Here is a 22,501-nt window from a genome sequence, read left to right as displayed (position 1 = left end):
TCTTCCCCTCTCTCCTACTCTTTATCTTCTCCCGTCTCACCCACTGTAACGGTGCTTCTCCTGCACCCCCCACCAGCCCCTCGAAGGGCAGACGAACCCAGCGAGGACGGATGCAAAAATAAAAAAAAATAAAAAAATCCCTTTCTCTCGTGCAGCCTGAAGAAGCCAGAGCAAGACAGCAGATGCTGTGGAAAAAAAAAATGAGCGAGTGGCTCCTTGCTCTTGCTCTACTTTGCACCGACACAGGGAGGAGGGGTGTGTGCATCAGAAAGAAGGGAGGGAGGGAGGAACGAGATAGAGAGAACGGGAGAGTCGGTGTGTGTGTAGGAGACAAAAAGGCAAAAAGAGTATTGTTTTATTTTGTGTGTGTGTGTTTCTAGTGGGGAAAGCGGAGGAGGGGCGCGTATGAGTAAGAAAAGTGCATGTGTGTTAAAGTAGATGAGCGCAGGCGGGCGCAGCATGCGAGCACGCTGGAGTGAATGCAGATTTATGAAAGAGGATGAGCACGTTTTAAGTGTGACATGCATGTGGAAGAGAGAAAGGGAGCGATACATACGAGGAGACAGCAGACCCTAATCTGTGTGTGTGTGTGTGTGTGTGTGTGAGAGAGAGGAGGGGGTTATAAGCTCCACCTCCTCTCATCACAGCAGCATGAATATGGCCGTTGAACAGCCGGCAGCTGCAGTCTGCAACTGCTTGCATCTGTGTTAGAATACAAATGCAGACCTCATTGATGAGGCGTTCAAGTGTCCCCCCCCCCAAAAAAAAAAAAAAAAACAATATTCCACTTAATATATTTTACATGTCAATTCTGAGGACATGTACGGTTAGAAGGCAAGGCTGACGTTGAATTTCCGGTTGCCATTACTTTCTCGTCTACATTGAATATGTTTATTATCATTTAAATGCTGCAGTCATTCTAAAGTCACTGCGCTGTGGTACTTCGAATGTGGCATTTACATTATTAGCCCTTTTTCAGATCGTTCATGACCACCGGAAAACTGTAAAACTGACGACAGACTATCAATACTGGACTTTAGGTTAATAAGTATTTGATTTAACAATACATGAAAGATGGTATTTGAAGACAGCAAAGTCCAATGGTTCTCAACAACAAAAGCAAAAATACATGAATATGAAAAACATAATACATAAAAACAGCACGCGGTGTGGATACTGGTCTTTAAGTTATGTGGGTGTTTCAGTTAAAGAGATGAGATTGGATGAGTGGGTTGTAGAGCTGTCCTATAAATAAAGGCAGACAAAGCCCGCTCCTTAAAGATTGTGCACATAATGTCTCTTCTGGGACTTTATAGGCTGCATTCTAAAGATGTATGAAGCTGACAGGGCTGAAATAGCATTTCTAAAGACGTGACTGCTCATCCCTCCACACGAGTTGTTTATACATGGAGGGATTCCAGGGCTGTTGCTACATCCCTGAGAGAGCCGAAACAGTCCCAGCCGACGGAGATTTCTGCAAGTTGGAAAAAATCTTTGTCCACGTGTCCGCTGGAAGGAAAATTCTGACCGACAAAAAGAAGTCCAAGCAGACCGCTTCTGTGGTTCTGTGGACAAACGGGACAAAAGCTGGAATTCTTGGCAGGAATATACCACCCTTTGGATGGAAAGAGGCCATAGATGCCAACACCAAAACCTGTATGGCTCGAGATGACTGGAGAAACAATAAATTCTGAGTCAATTAGATAAATTAAATGAAATTAGAAAACTTAACAGATTTAGCTCCTTTGGGTTTGTTTTGTAAGAAACCTCGGCTGCCGACACAAGAGAAAATGCTCTGCCACGATGTTTACTGCTTGCCACCCTTTATTAAAATCAACCTTTATAGTCCCGCAGCGGGGAAATTACTCATCGCATTCATGAAAAGATCCTATAAATCCACCCCTGCCATAAACAGTTTTTATCTTTATAACTTTGCTATTCTGCCTCCCACAGAAACCACTGAGGTTTAGAATAGAGGATCCTAACTCTACTCCAAACCTCAGCGACAGAAATATTTGACAGTGACAGTAATAAATGCGGTTATTGCACATTCAACTGTAATTGCACGATGATATAAGAGATATAAAATTGGATATTTGCCTTCTGGAAGCTTCCTTTAACCCCGTCATGATACTGCGCAATGATCTGTTCAGTCAGGATATCCCTGAAATATTGGAAAACTCGATAAGTTTTTGCAGGAAGGAATGGTTAAAAAATAATCTCGAGCTTAGTGTCAGCCCACTGAGCAGCTGCAGGAAACATCTGATGCTAAAAGTGGTGAAAGTGCAGCTGTTGTTTTCCGCGATGGTGGATCAATCTGTAATTGTGACGTATATGAACACCACGGCTTATTTTACGAGTAATCGATGCAGAAATCCTGCTGATGCTGGTAATAATATTGTAATTTGTGAGAGAGGGTGACGGACAGGTGCAATCGTTCGTGTATTGATGCTGCTGAGGAAACTGTCAATCCAACAAGGCAGAAAATAATTGGACGTTGAAATAGCGGCTTTTCCTAATCATCAGGTGGTGCTGGGTTGTAGATGAGGCATGTCATAGCATATTAACAGCTGGTAGGATGCAATGTAGCATCAGATCTTCTATTCATTTGATACTGGCAATGGTGCAACAGGTAGGAATTTGCTGGGTCCTGTGTGTGTGTGTGTGTGTGTGTGTGTGTGTGTGGGGGGGGGGGGGGGGGGGGGGGGGGGGCACTGGTATAATGGTGTTTGAGGCTGTCCTGTGAGATTCTCAGCAGACAGAGAAAAATGTGCCACAGCTCTGTTGCACGGAGCTTGAGCACAACAACGAGCACAACAATGGGAACACCATCTGGGCCTGGTGCCTTGCTATATTTACACCTGCTTAGCTGCTGATGGACTCTAGTGTGAAGGGGGAAAAAGTACAGGTTCTCAAAAAGAAGAAATGAAAAAAAGGTAATTGGGTCCATGTCTTGATGCGTGTCCAGTGGATATTAAATATCAGGTGAGGTGCAAAGCGAGCTGAACTCAAACCTGAACCTAAAAAAAACAAAAAAAACAAAAAAAAAACGATCTTTTATCGGGGTTTTTCCTAATAGTATCCCCCTCTGAAAACTCTGTGGACGTGACATTGGAGCTCCTACAAGCTCATGCGAGATGTCAATCGAAAGCAAACAAAGCTTAAACATGCCTTCCTGCCTGACTAAAAGCTGCGTCCTATGTGTTAACGGTCTCCAAATCCGTTAGCCCGGGTAAATGAGTTCCCGTCAAATTTACCACACAAGATGGCGTCCCCAGTCTTGACCGTGAATGTACTATAGATAGATGGTTGTGGGCGATATCTGCCTGTGGTTGAATTTTTGGAGATTGTTCCCAAAAGAGAGAGAAAAAAAGACTCTATTCCTGAATTTTGAGCCTTAATTTGATTTATTTATAACTTTATTGGTTATGAATATGTTTCATTCCGACTTCTGTCATCTATATTTGATCATTTTTCTATCACTGACATTACTCAATCATTTATTACTATCATATGGATTTTTTCCCACCGCACTGAAAATATGCCAAACTCAGACCCTTACTGAGCTACATGCAAACCTGGACTTCTGTCTCATTACACTTGTTACGAGTGAGTGATCAAGTGTCTCAGTCTATTCTTGCAAATATGTAGCAGCCAAATGAATTACAATTCCTTATTGGTTTAGAGTGCGCAGTTTTATTTGCTATTACCATGTCAGCAGGTAGAGCTGCATATCAGCAAAAGGAGGGTAGTTGATGAGTTATGATGTGACGTAAGGCTGTCATGCCTAAAAAGACTGATTTTGCTCCCCTCTCTCGGCTCAGTGGTAGCGCTGCTCTCTAATGTAATGACCTCAGACAGCGTTCACGGTTGGCACTCAGGCTAACACTCACTGAAAGCTCCATTCTGACAGAGGGCGAGCAAACAAAATGTTTAGCTCCATCCATTTGTGAAATGGAATCATCATAATGGAGGAGCCAAAACAAGCTACTGAACTCTGAAGTTCTAGATTCTTTCTTATCTTTTTTCATCACTTACTTGAATGATTTTAATGCAGCTACAGTAAGCTACAGCAAAAACCACAATCAGGAGATTCTTAAACCTGGTGTGTACACGCTTATGTACCCATCGTTTCCTACAACCAGCCGGTCAAAATGATGCAATTAGACATTACTTTCCAGCCAGAGCACACACCAGTTTTTTCATCTTAACTGAAAAAAATGCTAAACCTTTAAACAATCATTCAGAGGTGTCGCGTTCACAGCATTTTGTTGCTATGAGTGGCTGTGTATGAAACAATGAGGATGCAGGTGGTGAGGTGACTGAATCCAGCTTCTAAAACGGCAAAGCTTTCATCAAAACCCTCTCTTACAGCTCCCTTTGGCAGCCTCGCTAATTAGTCCTCGATGAGGCAGTGACTTTCCACCAGTTGCGGGGATGCGTTCTGCAGCAGCGCGAGGACAAGAGAGAGTTGGTTTGTTAAAAGCGATATTAATGGAGGCTCGCAAACAAGAGGTAAGAAGAGATGTCAAAGCAAATACAGACACGAACGCGCAACGTTCATCGCATAGCGCTTTGCACTGAGCTCCGCTGTGTCGGCCGACACCAGGGCTCCTTTCTTCATCTGTAGCATTCAGCTCACAGCTGCTGCTTTACGCGCAGTCACACGCCTCCTCACACATGCAAACAAACATTACTGTCGAGTGTGTTGTATGTGTTCATCAACCCACAAATTATACCGGACAGACATAGTGACAGCCTCTATAACTGAAGGAAAATAAGGCGATCATTACTTCACAAAACTATAAATGGCATCTTGGTTGTGGTTTCATAAACAACATGCCAAATGTGGAGAGTATACCTCGGCAACAGACGTGCCATTTCTGCCTGAAATCAGAACTGAATGCTCCAATCTGCAAGCCTGTGAGAAATAGTTTGAGAGCTTTTTCCATTTGAGTCTCAAAATACCGAGAGATGGGGATGGCCAAAGGAAAAACTGCAACAGAGCCGACTTTGTTTTGCTGATTAGAACTCGTCGTTCCTCAGAACTTAGTCAGTCACAAGGTAGGTTATGCAAATACAGAAAATAAGGCAACTGCATGATGCAGATAAAAGAGACCTGGTCCCTGGTGATATGGCCTTCAGCTTATCACAATACTTGTACTCGGTAATTAACTGTGAACACGCTGGCATGCACAGACAGCATGAAAAACGATGCACTACCCGTGATGTGCTACAACAAAAACCCACAGTAACCTGTGTTTCTGTTATCTGTACAGTAACGGTGAGACTCTGAGGCAAGCCACTCATTTCAGCACATCTACAAGAGCCCTTAACCGACTCTCGTGATGGCGACGGCATTTGCTTGAGATGGCAGCAGCAGAGCCACGGTTCGCATGCCACTGCCCTCATCTGTTCATTAGCTGTGTTCTTTGCACTCATAATTTTCAAGTAATTATTTCAAAACGGTTTCCCTTCGGGGATCATTTAAGTCGTTTCAGAGTTTAAATGCTACCTCCTGAGAAGATGCAAACTGTTTGTTACAGAGGAACACATTTTCCATCCACAACTCCACCGGTTGTCTGTACGAGTCTGCCTGAGGGCAGGATTTTTTTAAATTTCTTCTTCCATCAAAACTCTGGAGCTCTTCATCCAAACGACATGGAAACAGATTATTTACATTCATGGCATGCTTCAGTCAGGGCCCAACATCAAACCAAATGCGCTTTTTGTGTACGGCATGTTGATTGTTTGTTGTGGATATTTCCAGCTGCAGTGTATTGGCAGAATCATTTTCAACTACAGGCCTTATTATGCCGCCTACTTGCGTTGAATTGGTTAGGTGAACCCAACGTAAGGCACCGTTTCTCCACACATTTAAGCTCCGGCGTAGTTCATTCACACGCTCGCTGGTCAGAGTATGGCTGCTCTGTGGTATTTTAAGTCTCTCATCCAGACCGAGGTGACCATGTGGCATAAGACTGGGGGATTCTTCTGTCGGTCCTTGGTAAACGCTGAGATATCCTGAGTTTGTTTTTAAAGTGTTGATATAGCTTCTTCTTTTTTTCACATTTTCTAATAGAAGCATCCCTGTCAGCTTTGCTGTTTTTTCAGTTGTTACTAATCGATCTGATGGAGACAACCCACAAAAATTATTTTCTCTTTCCCAAAACCCCAATCCAATCTTCATCTCTCTGCTGAAACAGTGACACTCAGCTCTTATTCCTATCCCTCCGTTAACACTGCACCGTCAGCCTCCTCCAACGGTCGTCTCGTACCAAACTTCAATTCGGCCGTCCGTTTAATTTCACCTTCACTCAGACTGCCAATTTTCTCTCACCATCTGTCCTGGCCGTCCTATCTGCCCTTCTCATCCTCGCCATCCGTTCGTTTCTACTCCTTCAACAAGCCTATTCTCTCCCTTTCCTCCTTACACGTTCATCCATCGTTGTTGTTTAATCTCATTCCTTGCTCCTCAATCCTTTCCAATCTCTCCAACTTGTCCTTCCATCTGCATTCCCGCTGCCATGAGCTTCTCCCCCTCCCCCTCCGCCACCCCATCTCCCCTCTTCCCTTTTTCCCCTCCTTAATCTCACTCCAGGAAAGCTGTCAGGTGCTCACCGTTTGTCACATACAGTTCATAACAGATTCAGACACCAAAATTCAAATACTGTACTATTCTTGCTTTGTTAGTATTTGCAAAGCAGGGACATATTTAGTAACCTGGACACGCTGTTAGCATCCGCTTCAGCAGAGTTGTCTTGTTGTGTTGCCAGGAACAGACTAGAGATGGTCACAGTGTCGGAGTCAGCAGACGAAGTCATAAATTCTTGCTGTCACTTTGCCATGAGACATCAGCCATAGTCACACATGATCAGTGGACCATGTGCGGACATTGTCTGAGACTAAAAAAAAAAAGAAAAAAAAAAGGGCAGTATGTATGCGAGTGGGTTTGGGTGACTTGCAAAGCATTTTGAGTGGGTGATAAGATTACAAACTGGAATATTCCATTGTCCATTTATCCTTTATATCAACTTGACATTTTTCAGAGCCCGGTTTCCAACCTAGGCAACGGACGAAATACGTTTTGCAAATATATTACGAGACTTCCCACAGTCTGTGATGGTTGTACTATTTATGCGGTATTTACAGAATATGAGATGAAATAATAGACCACTTAAAGGCTGACTGGTTAGGTCCGTCTACTGCATCGTGGGAAATAATTTGCTCATTGCAGTCAAAGGCCCAATTCCATTTCTTCCCCTGACACTGCCAGTGTTGGCAGGGGGTCCAACACAGTTGAGAACAGAGAAAGCTGAGGTCATCTCCCAATGCAGTGAGCCAAAGCTTAAGGGCAAGCCCTCATTACTACCCCAGAAGAAAAAGGAACAAACTGACACTGGACCAACGTCACCAAAGCTAATATCAAGAGTAGAGCATTTGGTTTTAATGTAGTGACACCTAAAACCTAATGCCGTGTTATTTTCACACCTTGAGCACCACCGAACAGCCCTTTACTCGACCATGATCATGGCTCGTATATCGCACCCTCGTTAATATTCTGTAGTTCTCCTAAGAGACATTGGCCCACTTGCAAGCAAATTACTAAACTGCATCATCTTTTTTTCTTTTTTTTTTCTGGCTGGTGAGTGGAAAAGGAGCACAAAATGAGGAAAAACGGAAAGCAAACAGCACAGTCTGTACACGGATGAGCAACTTCATCCCAGTAAAATGCCAAAATGTCACTGTGCAACACATCATCTTCATGTGCTTACGTATGCTGCTGTGGTTTGGTGTGCATTGGTGTTGGTGGGGTAAATTTAGCATATATGCAAATCCATAATATTTGGAGAATTTGACTGTTTACAACCAATCTCACTTAAAACTGGCTCTTCTTTGAAAAACCATCTTTCTGGGTAAGGGTAAGTGGAAGTGAAACAGTTTAAACATTCCTCATTACTCCTAAACAAGCTCCTTCTGTAGTGACACAAAAATAATGGTTTTCCTTACCCACACATACACATTTAATCATCTCAGTTGTTTTGCATACATTACTGTCACATTCCTACAAAGCAGTGTGTGGAAAGAGAATAAAGAGACCCAAAAGTAAGCATGCTCCTGTCTTAGTCGAATATACAGAGATGTTCAGCATGGGTTATGGTTTATTTTGTTTGAGCTTTATTCTTTGTGTTTTCTGTTTCAGTTTTCAGTCCTCCATTAGATCCCGCAGTAAGACTTTGTATTCTGTTTAGTGTCTCGTTTTTAAATCGGTCTTTGGTTTGGTTTGGTTTCCCTCTATTCTCCTTATTATCCCTAGATGTCCTCAGCTGTCTTGGTCTCTATTCACACCCGTCTCCTGTTAATTACTCACTCCACTCATCAACACTCTCAGTATTTACAGCTCTGCGGTCCTCTCGGCCATTTGTCAGGTCAATGTTGTCTCTTCTTCTATGGTTTGCCTGTAGTGCTTGCTGTTTATCCAGTTTTGGATTTTCAGTTGTCATGTGCCTTTGGCTTGAGCAACAAAAACTTTTTGGTTCACCATTAAGTTTGTCTTTATTAGTATTTGAATTACTAATGCCTACCTAACTTTGGCAATCACATACAACCATCTACAACAACCCCTCTCCCCCTTTCCAGTCCTTCCACCTTTCTTCTTCTTCTCTCTGTATATTCTACCCTCCTCTGCCGTCATATCACACAAACACAACCTTCTTCAATGGGTGTCACAGGCTCTGTTGTGGATTATGTTGTACTGTGGATTATAGGATTAACAAACACGTATACACTGACCAGTGTGCAATACCAGAAAAAGCCCACTGAACCTCACTGGCCCCCTGTAAGAACAGGGGATATAGAGCAGGTTAAACCTGTAAAGATGAGATTAATCAGGTTATATGGAGCTCACACGTGCAGATTAAACAGCTTCATAGAAGGCACTGTTTTACTAACTGCAAATGACCGGTTTCTCAGTTGAACCTGCTGAACTGTGGTTGAGGTGTCATTTATCATTTCTCCTGCATGGTTATCTCCACTGAGCCATAATACTGCAGTGTGCTGGCTGAATAATTGGCCTCCTATGGAGAGAGCGATGCCACATACCGCTCATCATGTGTTTTTGGCCACAGACTACGGTTATTTAAAGCTATGGTGTGGATGCTGGCCCCTTTTCAACCAAGAGAGTTTTTTTATAATGATGAATGCGTTTTCTCACTTTGGTTCTGGCAGTGTTTTGAATTGACAATGACATAAAAGACCCTTTTAGAAGTAGGCAGTCCATCATGCTGAACATTCCGTCTCTCACTTTTCACTCAGTCCTGCTGCTCTAAGCATGTAGAAGGTATTTGTTGTGGAACAACTGAGTGATCTATGAGGGAAATTAAGAAACTAACAGAAGCTTTGGTAGATGTTAACCGTAAAGCTACTGATGTCGGTTTGATGTACGCCGACTGTACGCCGACCATACCTGCTGAATCGTAGTTGGCGGCGACTGAAGAGGAAAACGGTTTCCAAGCGTCACATTAGTGTAAATGAGATTTTACGAGCTGACAGACTGAGAAATGACTGCACCGTTTACAACAGTGTGGAGTATGTTCACTACTCACCGGGGAGCAGCACTGCCTCTATTTATTTCCATGCTGCGACCTTCTTGGCACCGTCATGATCTGAGCTGGAAGAAACTCCACCTGATTTGGTTCCTTGTTTGAACTCTGCAAGTTGTGGTGATCAGCACATTACTCCAAGCTACATTCCTATTGGCCGATTAAGAGTTGCAAGTTGTAGCAGCAGTTAGAATTGGATGAGCGTGCCAAATTTCTGCTAATGTCAGAAATGTGTCCATCTCTATCGTTTGGTGCAACACAGTCGAGATGGTCTTTGAAACTACGGCTTAATAAGCCGGGCTTATAGCAACGTTATCATCATGATTGGATTTAGTTTGGCCTCGTTCACCTTAGGCTGATGAAATTTGTACAATATATACCAGGCTTTAGTTTGCAAAAACATTCAATCATCTTTCTTGATTTGTTTGAACATTTTGTCCATCAACTCTCGCTTGAGGTTTTTTTTTTTTTTTATATTCACATTCAAAGGAAGTGGAAATGTTGCATTTCATCATGTGAATGATCACCTGACACCTTCTGACGTCACTACACAGCCAAGTTTATTTGATCTAAACCAGTAGACGGACACATGCCCGGTGCACATTTTCCGCTCAGCAACATTTCAAAAGTTGGTTCCAGATCCGTTTGATGATTTCATGGAAACGCTTTCAGTTTAAAAGGCTTATGTAACTAAAAACAGACATCGAGTTCCAGCCGTTCCCGACAACTTCCCTCGCAGACAGCAAGCATTATTACTTTGTATTTAAACACCCAAACCTGCGACACTGTGCAGACGCTCCCCTGTAATATCAGAGGAGTGCGTGCAAGGCTCAGTTTGCATGCGCTGTTTTCGGGAAACAGTTGACAAAAAAACAAAACAAAAACACAAGCTTTTCTGCCGATGAGAAGCGCGAGGTAAACATCCCCCTGCTCCATCTCTCACTCCCACACACACACTGTCACTCTTCGTCTCTCACGGATAACCCAGTGATCCACAAAACACAGCGAGAGCCTCGTTTCACTAAAGCTGACAGCTCTTTTTTTCAACTCGTACACACACACAGCAATCAGTGTACTTCACAGCGAGACTATGAAAGACCGTCAATCTATTATATAGTGTTCATATGCATATTAGCATGTGATAGCCAGTGTGAGACCTACACTAATCTTGTTAACGCCATGGCAACAATGTGACAAGTTCAATCTAGCAGAACATCTTGTGTCGTTTCTACAAAGCGACAGATGATCCTCGAAGACAAACACACAAACAGGGTTTGCAAGATGCAAGATGTTTTTGTTTGGTTTTGGAAGTTGTTTTTACAGAATGTCACTACAGATCTTAATGTTTATTCACAGTGAGAGACCCAATAAACCCTCTGCTCTTTCAAGATAAACCTCGGCACAAGCCGTTTCTGCATTTTTAGCAGGTGCTCTTCTTTAAGTGGCACAAAATCAGGTTTTTTGGCTCGTGTTGCCATAAAAAAAAATATAATAATAATCAGTCCATCGGTGGACTGATTTGAATCTAACCGCATACCACACAGCCTCAAAAATATAAATACATCCCATTACTTAACTGCAGAAATATTTCAGCCATGAGGCAGCGGGACATTAGCGTTTATAGCCATTACCATATCATTCCGAACAGTCGCAAAGCACCACACGTTTTGCACTTGTTGAAATTCCTGTGAGGTCTGTTTCGGGAGTCTACGCGCCAAAAGTGGCAGTTGAACAAGTAATTTTAGCATTTGTTTTATTCATGGGCAGACAAGAACAACACCTTCAGAAAGTCATCTTTCAGAAGTGTGATGTCCTCTTTTTATTCTGTTACTCCTTGACAAACAGCACTGTGCAAAAAGTCTTATATCACTTTTGTCAGGAAAACATGAACCCGGGCAGCAACTTATTGAAACATGTGCAAACATAAATGATAATACAAGTGTGTGAGGCAAACAAAACAAAACAGAGTTTGTACAATTCTAACAAGCTTGGTTCTTTGGATGTTGGCTGTGCTTTTTTTTCTTTTCCTCCTTTACAAGATGATCCCACACTGCTTCAATAATGTTGAGGTCCAGGCTCTGGGGAGGATTCATCCCTCCATAAGGCCTGTTGCCACTGATTTTCAGTCCTGTTCTTGTGTCATTTGGCACACATCAGCCTTTTCTCCCTGTTTACTTTCCTTAAGAATAGTTTCTTGACAGCCACCATTCCATGGAGACTATTTCTAATGAGGCTTCAGTGAACAACTGAAGAGCCGGATGCATCTCTCAGGTCCTTGCTGGATTTTTTTCCTATTTCTTAAGGACATCACTTGTGGATAGATCATTTTTAGAACTGAAACTTCTTCTTTTGTCCTCCACTTTTCCAGTTTCCTCCAAATTTTAAGCACAAACTTTACACCACGCTGATATATGACAAGTTCTTGGCCAATAGCTTTTTGGGAATCACCTTGTTGACGCAAAAACACAATCTTTTGTCTGTCAAACGTCATCATTCAAAGATGCAACTAAAGAAAAATGGGAACAAACTATGTCTTTGCAACAGGCTTTTAACAGTAAGGTTAACAACGCTGGTTCATTCATTAAGTTTGATGCCTTTTTTTTTTTAATACTTGAATTATTTGATACTGACATCGGTCAGTGTTAAGAGGCGCAAACACACAAACAAACCACATCCCTCAGACAATGGTCGGGGGAAAAGGACTGGACTGATCATGACTAAAAAAGCAGCCAGTGTCCAAGCCTGAAAAACTATTGCTCAAGACCACTATAAAGATTTATAAGAAAGTCGGGCTCCTTGGAAACAAAATAAGAAGAAATGAGGGGTGGTGCAAGAAGCTTTCGCATATTACTGTAAGAGGAACATCTGGCTACACACTAACATAAACTGCACAACATCGAGACCTCTATAACAGCTCAAAAGACACCTGCTATTCACACACATGCACTGAGCTTTAAAACCAAAATGAGAAACAATTTTCATTTTCCAAAGCACATCTACAACGACTCACAGCCCCTCTAAACTATTTCCATTCAGCAAACAGTTGAGCTCATATTCTACAGTGCAGCCAAGTTTGCAAAAAAAAAAAATTAAAAAAAAAAGCTGGCAGGGAGGTAATGAGCAACTGGGCAGCAGAGTCTAAAATGGAAATGAGCATTTAAGTATCCCCCATGGTGTACGATTGGGCCAGTTTGCCTCTCGTTTATCTTCTGCCGACCACATGAGGTTAAACGGTATCGAGAGGATCTACTCAAAAAAAAAATCTCTGCGTCAACCCAGCGGCACGCTGAACTGGTTATTATTAAAGGCTGAGTCTTTGCAACAGGAATCCGTCCAAGCTTTACGTATCCTCATTAACAACAAAAGACCCAAACAAGCTAAAAAAAAGCCAATTTCATCCTCTGCCATAAAGACCATCATGTTGATGAAATGAAAGCGGTGAGCCGGCAGCGCCCCCTGGTGGCTACATGTTAAACACCAACACAATAGGGCTGAATGAAAAAGATGTGGGCGCATGCGTTTGTGTGTGGACTGACCGAGTTGTAGTGAAGCCTCAGTGTGGTAATATCCGTCTTGCTGCTTCTTTTTCAACATGGAACAGAGATCCAACCGCTCAACTGTCTGGTTTCCAAAAAACCTGAGTGTTGAAAAGAGACGGGCTGAGAGCGACGACACGGAGAGAACGTCAGGACAGAGAAGAGAGCTCGGAGAAGGATGTAAAGGTGGCAACGAGTCATAAAAGCCACATGGTGCTAAAAAAGACAAACTAATAAAAACTGATATATAAGATTAATGAGTAAATTCCTACCTTGAAAATATAACCGGAGTAAGACATTTAAAAATATGATGCCTTAGTACTTATTGTGCAAATCTAAATGAATATGATGAGTCTCAGTCTTGACTTGATCTTGATCTTAACACAACGATGAGACATACATTTTCCCACTGTTCTCTAGTTCTGCAGTATATCCCTCCTATATATACAGGATCTAAAACACAGTGATATAGAAACACACAACGTCTCACTTATTGATAACAAGCACCTACCTGTTGGTATAGTTGGAGTAAAGGGCCGGGTCCACACGCTTTAAACCCTGAAAGAGACAACAGGAAAGTTTGTTTTGTTGTTGAGTACACCGCAGTTTTTACACACACACACACACACACACACACACACACACCCTTTCAATGAACACAAAAATATATACAAAGTGTGGAGGAAGACAAGGACACAACCTGGCAGGCGCCAGGAAGGATGAGGTTCAATCTGTCAGAAGGAAAAGATAGATGCCATCCTTCCTCCGTCTCTCCCATGCAGATAACCCCCCCCCCCGTCTGCATCATTTTTCACCCTCTAACTCCTTAACCATCTCATTTACATCTTTATTTCATTTCTGCTCATTTATTCCACCTCTTCATCTCTACCCCTCCTCAGACACCTTTCTTTTCTCTTGGGAAACTTCTTCTTTATCTGTGGCTGGCCTTCAGCCTTAGATCCTGGAATATAAATTAATATATCCTCAGTTATTCAGTTATCCTCTAAAGTACTGAGGCACGTCAGTTATTGCAACTAATAAATGTAACAGGAGCAATAATTTGGCATCAAACAATTGGATTTTACAGCCACAAGGAGGCAGGAGGGACCATTATGAAATAATATTTAAAAGGAAAAGATGAGCACTGGTGTTTTCTCGCAGTTCTGAAGTCAGTGAACTGGGATGGCTCGCAAAAACAAGAAAGAGTAGCAAATTTGAGGCAATTATAATGAGTAAAGCAATCAAAAAAAACACTTGATATTCATAAAAATGAACCCGTGAAGGGCCTCTTCAACCCTCTCATCTATTCAGGTTTTTTATTCCTTTAGAGAAATTAGAGATATCTATTTCACTCGCTGGAACACACAGTACGCGCAGGCCTTTTAATAGCCCAGTTTCACTCAGCCTGCTCATGTGCATGCGTGTACCTGAGATTGTAGCTTCGATGCTCTGGACAGCTTCATCATGGTGAGGTGGGGCTCAAAGCCACGGCCGTCTCCTTGCAGAAGACCCTGCTCCTCAAAACGGCTCCTCAGCAGCTCTGCAGCACACGCACACAACCTTTTAGTTTGAGTTTCCCCTCATATAGTATGAGCAAGCACCAAAATTAAAACCAAAAGTGCATTTTAACACATGTACGACGTGAAATTAAAACAAAACAGCTGAATATGCCTTCATATCAACAGCTTTACTAATCAAAACAAACGGTGTCTTGACCTAATGCAGGCGCACATAACATGGATTTAAATCCAAATGAACCATATGTAGCACATAGACCTCTGGTTCCTCCACTGAATTACCTCAAGTCCCCTTTTAAAGACTTTACAGACTAAATGAACTGGGGTATAAACAGACAACCAGCAAGGACAGATATACACAGGGCAAGATGCAAACACCAGCTGATGAGGTTTAGTGGAGAGCTCCAGAGGTATTTTTAGAAGAGGAACTCTACAGGGACAGAAAGGTTAGTATATAATCAATAACAGCGGTGGAGAGAGCAGACAAGATGACAAGAAGGTCCGACTTCCTGTCTTCTCCTTCCCTTGTTTGTTGCAGTCGCCATTTTTTTTTATTCCTGGAAAGTCATTTATCTTGTTAGAAAGACTTGAGAAGAACTGTTCAAGAGGATCCAACTTTTTGTGACGTCCAGGTGGAAACTCAACTGTCCTGAACTGGGATCTTTGCTTGTTGTTCTAATATCAAGACTCTACATGCTGCTGCACTCTAAAGTGTGTAGCAAAAGTGATACAAGGTTATACTTTCATTATAGTTAACGAACAAACTGAAGCACTGCTTCTCTAAACTTTGTCAACAATGCAATATAAATGGGGTCAAATAGTCTGACTGGTGTTATCTATAAATTACATTATGCATGGATATGTGATCATGTTCAATTATCTTTTAATTCACAAAAGTTATTCTGATACATACATCTATATATAGATGTATATACACACACGTATATATTGTGTATTTACAACTAATATGTTTTGTTGAGGTATTTCCAATAGAAAGGGGTGAAATTAAAACATAATTTAAACTCTAACAGAAGTAATCATGGAGATAGTTATGTGGATAAGAAAACTGTAAAAAACTGTTTTGTGGCATTTCCCACTTGTACACACATGCGTGAACCTACTTTAAGAAATCAATATATCTAACTGACATGTTAGAGTGGAAATGGGCAGTATTATTACCCTAGTGTGAACTGATTAACTGTGTACGTGTGTGTCGGTGTCAGAGCCACAGAGCAGTGGCGTTGGAATCCTCTTAGGAATGTGGCTTAATGTAGTTGCCGCAGGTACAACACAAAAACACACAGCTGATGCTTTTGCACACTGTTCCACACGTGGTGCTGACTTAAGAAGACGGACACACACCACGTACACGCATGCAAACACGCACGTGAGGTGAAAAATTAAATCGGAGATGAAGAAGGGGAAAAGAAAAGACAACGAATTTCAATCTTATTTAACCAGGTCCAAAAAAAAGGCTGAGAAAGTGGTGACACTGAAAGACAAAAGGGTTCACAGAAACAATACCTATGCTGTATAATCCTACAGTAGGGTTTACAGAGCATGACTTTAACTAAATGCTAAAACTGCTTCCCAGATTCCCAGGTCACTCCATCACAAAAACCAAGTTAGTCGAACCATTTTTTTGAATGAGTGTAAACATAGTCAACTTAAGAATCTCAATTTTTTCTATAAATAACATACCTTAACACATCCACGTACCCTAACCTCCAGTAGGAAAGCCCCCAAAACAATAAGCACTCACCGACACTACAAAGTAACGTTACGAAACACCCCAACTTCAGAGGGCTTAACAAACCAACTACTGCATCATATTTAATCTCAATAAAGCACTTTATATTGCAGTAAAGTGATGCCCAGAAGGCAATCACAAAAAAACCCAAACAGAATTCAATACATCCCACGCACCAAATTGAAAGAGGTGGAGCAACTAACCTGCCAGGCTGTCCAGTGTGTGTCTGTGCTGTCCGGTGGCCAGTCCAACAAACACCACCTCCTTCCTGAAATGACTGATCCCTGAGAAGGGCAGCACCAGGTCCCGCCCACCCAGCAACTCAGCCACTGACGGTCTGACCTGAGCCAGCACGCCTGCTGCCCTGGAAAAGGATATTTACACATGAATATGCACAGCGCGCACTCACACACACACGCCAATTCCTGACTTAATCCTCTCACCCTCCCTGACACATTGCATAATGAGAGAATGTAGTTATCACTAAAGATAAAATCTTCTCGTTTCAGATTACGGAGGACTATCATCACATAACGTACGTGCTCCAGAGCCATTATATAGATTGAGCACTCGATATGGGGAGTATAGACTTGAATTTGTCCAATTTGTTCCAAATGCAACTAGACTGCAAGAGTTTGTTGTGACAGTGGACAGCTTCACATGGACTGAGCAGAGTTCCTCGAGAGAGAACGGGAATGTGAGAACGCACCGATTAGAAAATTCTCCGTTTGATTGAACCTCAGCATCGAGAATGACTGAGTTTAATATCCTGGGAGAACAATAAAGGCAATAAAGAAATCACGGGCAAAAGAAAATGTTTTACCATTTCATCTTAACATTTTTGCTTGTTTTTTTTTGTCTGCAGTCAGAGACAAAGGCACCTGAAAATGCCACAGCAAGCTATTCAGCGTCCTTTATCCCTTCATCTCTCTACCATGGCATCGCATAATCCCTGTGTGAGTGCGGTTATATCCTGAGGTTGCATTTCACCTGACTCGTACACCATCTCTTCTCTTTAACATCCCAACAACGCCACTATTATTCACATAATAAGCTGTGGGGAGCGCTGCGGCTGCAATACAAGAATGCAGAAACACGGCACGACACTGAGGATGTTTGCTTCAGTCTCTGAACAGTGAGACCGCTACTCATTCACTGTCAGGACTTTCTGTTATAATAAGCCTATATTCCTGTTTTACTCAGCAGTATATTGTAACTTAGCCTCATACTCTTCCAATCACTACTTTGTACCCCGTTTCATCTTGTGTAATTCCATGGCAGATTGTGTTTAAATAGCAATCAAATCCCCTGATTGCGGGGGTCAAGGGTTCAGTTTTTGTGTGCAGATTTCATGTGAACTGGACTTACTGGTCTACTTGCTCCTGGTGGGCAAGATGAGTGACTAGAAGTGTGATGTGAAGGGTTGGGACAGGGATCATGGCTCTGGCAAACCGTGGCTCCTGCTGAAGAATTGCCTCTTGGACTTCAGTCATAGATGACTTTATCTGGACAAATTTGCATTCAGTTTACAGGCAGCAGTACTCAAGAGAATCTCCTCACTCAGACACACATTACATCAAAACTGCCAAGTTCTCCAGAGATGCTCAAAAGGCATAAATGGTTGGTCTAAAGCAGCATCCGTTCAGAGGCTTCTTTTTTTGGGGGGGTCAAAAATCAATAAGAATTCAATTTTCTCTTTCTCTTTGCGAGAGATTTGCTGCTAGTATACACTAAGGCAAACTAAAAATCTCCACATCCAACACATATCTCATCAGAGGGAGAGAACCTGGAGGCATTTTCAACAGAAAGACCCCACGAGGAGAAAGGCTCAACAATTAGTGCTGGGCGGTATACCGGTTCACACCGAATACCGGTTTATAATTTCATTATGACATGAATTTTTAATATACCGCCATACACAACGGGGGGAACGCTGCGTCGCGCGACATTGTTTGAGACGGGACCCTTTTCAGAGTTGCGCTTCTAAACACGCATGTTTACTGTCTATTTTTAACGCTATTTAAAAAAGACTCGTATTCGTTAAGCTGCATTTCCTTTCCCTGCTCCCTCCATCTCTCTGTCAGCCTACACACACACAGCCCCTCCCCTCCGTGCACACCGCGTGTGTCTCCATCAGCGAGATCATGCCTGGAAGCGTGGAAGCTTGCTAGCTTCAGCGTCGCGTTAGATTAGCTCAACCGAAAGAAGACGGCTGGCGAAATTCACAAAAGGTTGGTATCACGTGCAACTTTATAAAATCACACATTAAAAAGTCCTTTAAAAATATTTTATATTTTTAATACAATGTTGTCCCGTCCCGACCCGACCCATAGCAAACAAGCGATTACGCCTTCTTTATAAAGTTAACTAGTCGCAAGTTTGCCGTAAAAAAAAAAAAAAAAAAAAAATGTAGTTGGGTTGTCGAGGTCTAAACACTAGCAGCTGTGAATCAAATAAAGTAGTTTTTTTAAACTCTTACACTGAATGTTTGCTGCTTCAATCCAGATGAGTATTGAAAAATATTTTCCGCGATTGAAAAAGAGAAGTGCGTGTTGATGATGATCGAGGACCAGCCTGAACCGGAGGTATCAGTCTGAAACAGCTGAACAGTCCGATCAGTGTAATTAGCTATGTTATTCATTTGTTTACAATGAACATGTGAATTTTAATACAATAAAGTTCTGTGTGACCAATTATTAACAAAGGAATTATTTTGAAGAATTTTTATTTTAATTTTTAATTCTGTTCTCAATCTGTAGAAAATGCTGTGAACACCTAGCCTGACTACGTCATACTCACGACTCTAGTCAGAATGTGAGTCTGATACCGCTCAATAGAGATTTGAGTATGGGGTGTGTTTCAACCGAACCAGGAGAAAAAATGCCTCTTCGCTCAATTGGATAGACCTACAACCAATCAGAGCAACGTAGTATGTGACGTAGATTAAGCAACACACACTTGTTGTAGGAAGGACGGCAAAAACATATTTTCTATCGATAAAAGCCTTTATCGCGTTCCTCTGTTCGTCTTTCAAAATGAATGCAATGTGGAGATCCTGTAGAACAGACTCGATGGCAGAATCTACACACCCTAGCTCTCCAGCGGCAGCCATGTTTGTTTCAGACGAAGTCAAACAAAGCGCTCTTTAGTGACGTAGTCGATAATGTCCCTGTTGATCATCTGTCCAACATCGTATAAAGCCCGCCCTGGCAATCTGATTGGGTCGACCGATTCTTGGTCGGGCATAATGATTTCCCAACTGAGCAGAGCCAGACCGAACTTCCCGACCAAAACTTTTATGGGCGGGGCTAAGTTCGGCTGGCACCCAGGCTAGTGAACACCTAATTATGCATGAAAAAAAAAAATACCGTGATATACCGTGAAACCGTGAAAAAATACTGTGATATGTATTTTTGGTCATACCGCCCAGCACTATCAACAATAATCAGTTACTGAGTCTTACGAACAGAAGGTGGTGGCACTGATTAACCACTGGACGAAGAACTGATTTGAATGAAAAAATAAATAAATAAATCACAAAACTAAAGAGTAGCTGTAATAAAAGAAAAAAGAAAAATCAAGCGGGTCAGAATAGACATGCTTCCTTCACTCTCACTGTGATGCTTAAGAAATACAGAGATGACAATAAATCCTTACTTCCAAAAGGTTGTGTTCTTCATTTAGCGCACAGCCCAGCAGTAACCCACCTGAGTGTTAGTGATGGGGATGGAGACAAAGTAGTTTGGTCTCTGGCTCTCCCTCTTTTTTTTCTTCTGGTCTTTATCCTCTTCACTGTCCACTTGGCCTCCGTTGTCTCCTCTCTTCCTCTTCCTCTTTTTCTCCGCCGACTCTGGGTTTGGGACTTCGCAGAACAGACAAATAGATTTAAAAACATCAATTCGCCGAACGTGAAATTAGTGAGAAGGCAACAAGGCTACAGCTAAACTTTGTCGGGCAGCAAATCAAAGATGGTACTCTTAAGCCGCCCTCTGGGTATAAAAAAAAAGAGAACAAATACTCATCATAAAGTAGTAGTAAAAGCATACATACATCCGAGCTCTTTCCACGAGGTGGGGCTGGTCAGTGCAAATGGAAGTTCAGACATCAAATTGGCAGAGGAATCAGCTGACTTGAGCTTTTTCCTCATCAACTTCCTCCTCTCCCTCCTCATCTTCCTCTTTGATGTTTTCTCATTCAATCCTTTGGAAGCTGCTGAGAATCAGCCAAAAACAAGCACAACGTATATGAATGAACATGGGTATAGCAACAAACAACAATGTACTCAAACACATCATTTCCCTTTGTTGTAAATAAAGTATTGTTTCATTTAATGTTCATACACATGCATCCACAGGAACAGACTGGCTCAAGAGCACAATAAACTTTCTGCACTGATCTCAGCTGCCATCTGGCGAGAGGCGGCGTACACCTTGGACAGGTTGCCAGCCTGTCACAGCGCCAAAACAGGGACAGACAACCATGCACGCTCACGCTCACTCCTATGGTCCATTAGAATCACCAATCAACCTGACTTGCATGTTTTTCTGATGGTCGGAGGAAGCTGGAGTACCCGGAGAACATGCAAACTCCACCCAGAAAGGCCCCAGCTGAGATCTGAGCCGGGAACCTTCTTGCTGCAAGCGACAGTTCCAACCACCACACATTTCTGTTTGGTTATTTTCCCAATAAATCAGTCTCAACTCATTCAGCAGATGACGTACCAATACTACATCCTACACAGATGTTGTGATGCAAAATGTTTTACACTATAAACAATTGCACTATACTTTATAGGACATCCAAAGAGCAAAAGGTGTTTAATTTGCTTAAGTGTGACCTCCGTATATAACAGATCCAGTGGTAACAGAGCTCTACATTACAGTAAAAGCTGTTAAGGGACACAAATAGCAACACAAAATAAAGTTTTGGGTTTTTTTTCAGCACAGCCAAGAAAAGAGCTCGGCTGTTAAATGTATAATGACAGACACCATCATTATCTGAGATCACCTCTACTCACAGGACACTCCAGTGTCTGCGGTGCCTTCATGGACCTCCATACCGAGTGCATCCACCTGGCCTGAGGTGATCTCCCCCTCTTTTTCACCACCACCTTCCTCGTCGTCATCTTCATCATCCGAAACAACCACATTGGTCTCTCTTCTATAGGCGAAGCTGGCTGGCTGCATGTCACTTACTGTTAGCAGACAGAGACAGGGCTGTGTTGTAGCCTATAAAAAGGGGTCGCGTATATAATCCGTTAACATATTTTAACTGACCGATCGAGCTTTTCTTAAGCTGAACGCAACGATTTCATTACCTGGAGTCCCAACCGGTGCGCAGACGGTGTGGACGCGCTGACTTTTGGAGTGCGATTGGTAGAGCACAGCTTCCGAACAGGTAGCTCATTCACGGCATTTATCCTCTGTAAACAAACAGTTTTTGAACACTGCAACCCGAGCCTCAGCAGCACGCGGCCAAAGATCATGACAGACAAACGTGGTGAATTTTAGGTCACGCAAAAAGTGATGTTAGCAGCTGTCGAGGAGAGATACCCCAGCTAACTACGGCAAACTAACTCTTAAAGAGGGGCAAAACCATTGGCGCACAGGTCTTTTCAGGACATACGAATGAGAAACTTCAAGTCACTGGCTTTGCTCACCTTAAGCAAACACCTGTTGAAATGAATGACTCAAGCTGCCATTCCGCACAAAATCTGTAGCTAAACGGCTACTAGCTAACTGTCGCTAAGGAGTTGTGCTGCTAATTAGAAAAACTAGCCAGAATGACACCTTTCGATAACTTGTCATTATGTCGTCCACTTAAAAAGTACGCTGGCGGTGATATTTGACAGAACAGTCTAGAGACAAACAAATAAAATGTTAGTATCGCGCTAATTGGTGGCAAGCAACCGGAAGTAACAAACTGTAAACAATATCTAGGTTCCGGTTTGACTTTTCAAAGTAAAATCCAGGGCACTTCGCGAATGAAAAAGCCAAGCCTGATCTCCAAACACTGCCACCACTGTACTGAATAAAAGCATATAAAATACTAGTACTAATACAGCTCAAATAAAACAGGATTAGTTAAACAAGAGAC

General features: G+C 42.3%; 1 protein-coding gene across 11 annotated transcripts in view; it reads right to left on the bottom strand.

Annotated features, from left to right (window-relative positions):
• The window catches only part of akap7 (A-kinase anchoring protein 7), a 70,259-nt gene that overhangs the window by 19,600 nt on the left and 28,158 nt on the right, over positions 1 to 22,501 (bottom strand). For 4 of the 11 annotated variants that reach the window (XM_075459843.1, XM_075459845.1, XM_075459849.1 and 1 more), the window contains 2 exons: positions 13,650 to 13,696; positions 13,139 to 13,239 (listed from right to left, as the gene is read on the bottom strand). In XM_075459843.1, the coding sequence (XP_075315958.1) occupies positions 13,139 to 13,239; positions 13,650 to 13,696 (148 nt within the window). Of the gene's footprint in view, positions 1 to 13,138; positions 13,240 to 13,649; positions 13,697 to 14,565; positions 14,679 to 16,608; positions 16,770 to 17,773; positions 17,911 to 20,112; positions 20,268 to 20,455; positions 20,618 to 21,412; positions 21,634 to 21,722; positions 22,323 to 22,501 lie in introns of those variants that run through there. The other 7 variants (XM_075459842.1, XM_075459846.1, XM_075459847.1 and 4 more) reach the window with 6 other exon arrangements.

This window comes from Odontesthes bonariensis, chromosome 24 (genome assembly GCF_027942865.1).
Source record: "Odontesthes bonariensis isolate fOdoBon6 chromosome 24, fOdoBon6.hap1, whole genome shotgun sequence".
NCBI lineage: Eukaryota > Metazoa > Chordata > Actinopteri > Atheriniformes > Atherinopsidae > Odontesthes > Odontesthes bonariensis.
The sequence above is the reverse complement of the archived record's forward strand: the minus strand, read 5'-3'. Positions and strand labels throughout refer to the sequence as shown.